The sequence below is a fragment of the Calidris pugnax genome, unplaced genomic scaffold (assembly GCF_001431845.1).
Source record: "Calidris pugnax isolate Ruff unplaced genomic scaffold, ASM143184v1 scaffold255, whole genome shotgun sequence".
In the NCBI taxonomy this organism is placed as follows: Eukaryota; Metazoa; Chordata; class Aves; order Charadriiformes; family Scolopacidae; genus Calidris; species Calidris pugnax.
In genome coordinates this window covers 502,907-508,172 of record NW_015091101.1, presented here as the reverse complement: position 1 = coordinate 508,172, position 5,266 = coordinate 502,907, and the positions used below count along the sequence as shown (strand labels likewise).

Sequence of the window (5,266 nt, the reverse complement as noted above, 5' to 3'; positions counted from 1 at the left end):
CCCCATGGGGGGGGCTGCACCAAAGGCTTTGCAGGGACCGGCCAGTGCCCCCCAAAACTCCTCCCATCCCCGCAGGGACCTGCCAGTGCCCCCTAAACCACCCCTCATGCTCCCCGGGGTCCTCCCCCCTCAGCCAGGGACACTCAGCCCCATGGAGCCAGTGTGGGGTGTGGGAGGGGGGGCAGCTCTAAAAAGCCTCAAGCAACTGAGGGGTTGCAGCATGTCCCAGGGCTCAGTGGGGTGCTGATGGTTTTGGGGTGATTCCTGATTTCCCTCCCCCCAACAGTGAGAAAATAAGGCCAAGGGGAGCGATAGGGGGAGGAAGAGGAGGAGGAGGAGGATGGGGACACCCATGGCCCCTGTGCCAGGGAGGGAGGATGCAGACCCCCATGGCTGGATCCTATGGGGTCTGCCTTGTTTTGGGGTGCAGGAGGGATGGCCTGCTCTCGGGGCGGAGGTGATGGAAGAGGAGGGTGTGCCTGGGGCGGGAGGAAGGCCGAGTCTTGCTCTGAGGAGGGTGGCTCTGGCTCTGCTGAAACCACTGGAGCCACCTGCCTGGATTGGGACCCACGGTGCTGAGCTGGAGGGGGGGACACACACAGGTCTGGGGGGTGACACGGGACCTGTGTCCTGGGGGATTGACCTACCTCCCCCACGGAGGGCGGCAAACGGGTGTCCCCAGGGCTGGCTCAAGGTATCACCCCAAAATGTCCCCAAATACCCCAAAATGTCCCCAAATACCCCAAATACCCCCACGGGAGGTTGGGGTGCAGCCGGGTCTCCCTCCCGCTGCGGCGGCGGTGGGAAGGGTTAAGGGCCGTGGTGTTACACAAGCGCGTGGGGCCACGGGCAGAAAGTGTGTCAGTGGGACAGGATGGCTCCAGCCACGGGGCCACCACGCGCAGCCACCGCACCGGGGGCAACCACCGCCGGCACGGCCGAGCCCCGTGGTGGCCGGACGGTGCCACGGTGCCACTTACATAAAGGGTGGCATCGGGCCGGGAGTTGGGCAAGAAATATTTACAGTGGGAGGAGAGCAAATACCGCAGCCGGGACATTTTAATTGCCGGCTGGAGATTATTATTTAATTTTTAACCCCTTTGTTGTTTGTTTTGGTTTTTTTTTTCCTGCCCTGCTGGGCACAAGGGGGGAGTTTCCTTTTCTGCCCACCCCCCCGGCATCTAAATAACCCCCATTTTGCACAGCGTGGCTGACGCTCGCAGGGTTGTGGTGGGAGGAGGAGCCCAACACCCTGCTGGGGAAACTGAGGCAGGGCAGGGGGTGTGGGGTCTGCTGGGATGTTCCCCCTCATCACGGTGGGGTTTGGGGGATGTGGGGTGCTCCTGTGGCCACCCCACCAGCACCCACACCCCTCCCCATCCCGCTGGGTTTGCCCCAGGGGGGGTGTCCGGCCCTGGGGAGACATGGCCGCAGCACGAGGGGACACACGAGGGGACGCCGAAGGAGCTGGCACCATGATTCAGTTGGGGCTTACCAACAGAGCGGCAATTAACCGCTGTCCCGGGCTGTAATTGCCGTCGTGCCGGGGTTACGGCCGTATCTCCACGTCAGTTATTTGGGGCGAACGTTTTACGAGCGGGTCAGGTGCCAGCGGCGGGCACGGCCGTGTAATTAGCAGGATAGCAATTAGACCTCCAAGAGGAGATCTGTGGGTGAGCGGTCAGGTCTTCTCCTCTGCAGCACCCGGGGGTGACGGCTGGCTCTGGAGGAGCCGGGAGAGCATCGTCCCCGATGTCCCCTCAGCTCTGCCCACACCGGCTTGGGGGGGCTCTGGGGGGCTCCCCCCTGCCTGGGCCGGGGGGCGCAGGGGCAGGGTTTGGCCGTTGGCATCAGACGAAGCCATGGCCATGGCTGGGGGCTGGGGAATGGTCATCGTCCCCGATGTCCCCTCAGCTCTGCCCACACCGGCTTGGGGGGGCTCTGGGGGGCTCCCCCCTGCCTGGGCCGGGGGGTGCAGGGGCAGGGTTTGGCCGTTGGCATCAGACGAAGCCATGGCCATGGCTGGGGGCTGGGGAATGGTCCCTGTGGTGGGGGCACCCCCAGGCTCTGCCCGGTGGGTGCTCTCGGCGGGGCCGTGGGGTGCCGGTAATTGCGGGGCAGCGGGAGTATCGGCCGCGGGCGTGAGGGCGCGACGGCGATGCATCACCCGGCGGCTGCAATTAACCTTGCGTAACGAACCGACGCTGCTTCCTGCTGAGGGTGGCACCACCTCCCTGTGTCCACCCCCCCGTGGTGCCACCACCTCCATCCCACCCCCGGGACAGGGCATCGGGGCAGGGAGGGGACCCCACGGTTTGGGGGTTCTCACCCCTCTCTGGCAGCACGGGCGAAGGTGCCGGGGAATTGGGGGGGTCTCTGGCATCGGTGAGATGGGGGTGGCCACGTGTCACCCTGCCCGTGCCTCCATCTCCCCACCAGAGGGGTGACCCTGGGGCTGGGATGCCAGTGCACTTGGGGGGGCTGGCACTGGCGGGGCTGTGAGGATGCCCTGCCCGCTCCCTGCCCACACTGGGGGGGTCAGCGCTGCTGCCCCAGGCCCAAATCTACGGCAGAGACTTTGGGGAGAGGCAGGGGTGGGATGTGACCCCTCTGGGTCAGTGTGGGGACAACAGACAGCCCTGGGAGGAGGCTGGCTTGGCAGCCTTGGGAAGGAAGGCTGAACCTCCAAAATCCACCCCCCCGCCCCACCCCGGTGCGTTTGGGGCAGGAGCTGAGCGGGGAGTCAAGGGATGGGGGAGGGATCCGTCCCTCTGCCTGCACCCGGATGTGGGGGGAGTCCTGCCCCCATATGTTTGGGAACAAACCTGCCCTGGGCGGGTGGGGGACAGCGGCATCCTTGGGGGAGTGATGGCAGCCCCAGGGTCCGATGGCAGCCCCACCCCCCGCCCCACCCCGGTGCGTTTGGGGCAGGAGCTGAGCGGGGAGTCAAGGGATGGGGGAGGGATCCGTCCCTCTGCCTGCACCCGGATGTGGGGGGAGTCCTGCCCCCATATGTTTGGGAACAAACCTGCCCTGGGCGGGTGGGGGACAGCGGCATCCTTGGGGGACTGATGGCAGCCCCAGGGTCCGATGGCAGCCCCAGGGAACCAACAGCATCCTTGGGGGACCAACGGGAGATCCAGAGTCCAATGGCAGTCCCAGGAAGGGGACCGATAGCATCCCTGGGGGACCAAAGAGAGACCCAGGGTCCGATGGCAGCCCCAGGGTGTGATGGCAGCCCCAGGAAGGGGACCGATGGCATCCCTGGGGGACCAATGGCAGACCCAGGGGACCAACAGCATCCTTGGGGGACCAAAGAGAGACCCAGGGTCTGATGGCAGCCCCAGGAAGGGGACCGATGGCAGACCCAGAGGACCAACAGCATCCTCAGGGGACCAAAGGGAGACCCAAGGTCCGATGGCAGCCTCAGGAAGGGGACCAATGGCATCCCTGGGGACTGATGGCAGAACCAGAGGACCAACAGGATCCTTGGGGGACCAAAGGGAGATCCAGAGTCCGATGGCAGCCCCAGGAAGGGGACCGATGGCATCCCTGGGGGACCAATGGCAGACCCAGGGGACCAACAACATCCTTGAGGGGGAGTCCTGCCCCCATATGTTTGGGAACAAACCTGCCCTGGGTGGTTGGGGGGACAGCAGCATCCTTGGGGGAGTGATGGCAGCCCCAGGGTCCGATGGCAGCCCCAGGGAACCAACAGCATCCTTGGGGGACCAAAGAGAGACCCAGGGTCCAATGGCAGCCCCAGGAAGGGGACCGATGGCATCCCTGGGGGACCAATGGCAGACCCAGGGGACCAACAACATCCTTGAGGGACCAAAGGGAGACCCAGGGGACCAACAGCATCCTTAGGGGACCAAAGAGAGACCCAGGGTCCAATGGCAGTCCCAGGAAGGGGACCGATAGCATCCCTGGGGCACCGATGGCTGCCCCGCTGCACAGTGAGGCTCACACTGGAAGGGGACCGATAGCATCCCTGGGGGACCAATAGCATCCCTGGGGGACTGATGGCTGCCCCGCTGCACAGTGGGGCTCACACTGACCCAGCCTCCCCCAAAGCAGCGAGGGACCCCAGGGCATCGCCGGGTGTCGGGGTGCGGACAGCGCTGGCTGAGCATCGGCATTGTCACCCAGGGAGGTGGCCCTGGCCAGCAGCGATGCACAAAACACATCCCTCGACCAGAACCTGGTCGCTCCCCGGGGAGAAGGGAGGCAGAAGGGAATTACTGGAGCCGGGGATTTGCACAGGCCCAGGAGATTTGAAATAACCATAATCTGGCCGCGGGGGTTATTTTGGCGCGGCGGCGGCTGCCCAGCACCCTCATGAGCAGCGCCAGGCTGAGCCCGGCCGGGGGGCTGGAGCGGGGATTAGAGGGTGCAGAGATGCCGGGAGGCACGTACGAGTCCCGGGGGGTGCCCCCGCTCCCCCCTCCCGGCGCACGCGGGGCGAGCAGAGCCAGCCCAGATCTGGGGCAGCTGGAAAATGAGGAGGACGAAGCCTATTAGCAGCTCAGTGCCAGCAAAGCAGAAGAGGGGAGGGAAGCGGATTTACCGGGGGGGAAGGGGGCCGGGACCTTGAGCCAGCGGTGGCTATATCGGTCCTGGGTTTCCTAAGGAGCTGCTGGGAGGGAGGGGGGTGGAATCGAGGGGCCCCCAGACCCTCTGCTTGGACCAGACCCCCGGCACAGAATCTCTGTGCCAAGGATGTCCCTGTCTGTGGTGCCCCCCAATACGCACACACTGGCTGAAAAATAAGGGGGACGCTTCCACGAGGGTGTCCAGGGTGGGTGGGTGCACAAACGCGCTGCCCACACCTGGCACAAAGGGCTTTTCTACCCATCTCTGGGCGCTGGAGAGGATGGGGGGGGCAGATGGGGGGTACCCCACACCCTGCGTGGGCCCTTTTTGGGGGGCACAATCATCCCCGTGGGGTCTGTGGGAAGGGCTGGGCTGCCAGTGGGTCTGCATCTCGTGCCTCAGTTTCCCCAGCCGCCGAGCAGGGCTGCGGCTGTCAGGGTTTTGGGGGGGCACCTCCCTCGTTCGGTTCAGCGGTGCCCATCGTTAACCACTGGGGTTTTTTTCCAATTTTTCCCCTATTGCCTCAGCCCAAATCGAAGTGATCCCGTGCAAGATCTGCGGAGACAAGTCCTCGGGGATCCACTACGGCGTTATCACCTGCGAAGGCTGCAAGGTGAGGCCAGGGACACCTGGGGAGGGGTGACGGCTGGGGAAGGGGGGTGGATGGCTG

At 65.1% G+C, this 5,266-nt stretch overlaps 1 protein-coding gene across 1 annotated transcript in view; it reads left to right on the top strand.

The window, feature by feature from the left end:
• LOC106897362 (nuclear receptor ROR-beta-like) overlaps positions 1–5,266 on the top strand; it is a 23,084-nt gene that overhangs the window by 9,027 nt on the left and 8,791 nt on the right. Inside the window, exon 2 of the mRNA XM_014957953.1 lies at positions 5,124–5,209. Coding sequence (XP_014813439.1) covers positions 5,124–5,209 — 86 coding nt within the window. The remainder of the gene's footprint in view (positions 1–5,123; positions 5,210–5,266) is intronic.